This window comes from Penaeus monodon, chromosome 19 (genome assembly GCF_015228065.2).
Source record: "Penaeus monodon isolate SGIC_2016 chromosome 19, NSTDA_Pmon_1, whole genome shotgun sequence".
Lineage (NCBI taxonomy): Eukaryota > Metazoa > Arthropoda > Malacostraca > Decapoda > Penaeidae > Penaeus > Penaeus monodon.
In genome coordinates, this window is record NC_051404.1 from 4104290 (window position 1) to 4104833 (window position 544).

The 544-nt window shown below is 53.1% G+C and overlaps 1 protein-coding gene across 1 annotated transcript in view; it reads left to right on the top strand.

The window, feature by feature from the left end:
- LOC119585308 (protein inscuteable homolog) overlaps positions 1-544 on the top strand; it is a gene marked incomplete in the record, with an annotated part of 10463 nt that overhangs the window by 7923 nt on the left and 1996 nt on the right. Inside the window, 1 exon segment of the mRNA XM_037933983.1 lies at positions 286-464. Within this exon segment, the coding sequence (XP_037789911.1) occupies positions 286-464 (179 nt within the window).

Genomic DNA, 544 nt, shown 5'->3' on the forward strand with positions numbered 1-544 from the left:
CCGGGACTCGAGGCTCACTTATCATCCCTTGTTTACAGATCATGAATATTCTTGCGATCATTCACAGCGGCCTCGCGTATCGGGGAGGCTGGCAGATAGATTGCACGGAGATATGGACGCATGGCACGTTCGATAAAATGAATCACCAGACCATTGTCCTTAGATATATATCTGTTTATGCAAATGAATCATTCTTGGGAAAAAAAAAAACATTTAGGAAGACAGAAATAATCGAATATTATTCTATTACCACTTGGCCTCATAGCTGCCCTTCCTCTCCCTCAGATCGCGACGGTGCTGGCCAACCTGGCGGGGTCTCGCGGGGCGGCCGAGGAGGTGGTGACCGCGGGGGGCGTGTCCGTCCTGCTCGCCCTCCTCAACACGCGCCCCGCCCCCTCGCACCGCCTGCCGGAGGTCGCCACGGCGGAGCGCGTCCAGCAGAAGTCCGCCATCGCTCTGTCCAGGTAGGCGCGGTCTTCAGCGTCTTCGTTTGTAGGTATTTGTATGTAGATGTATGAAGGTTAAATATTTATAGGCCGTTTAG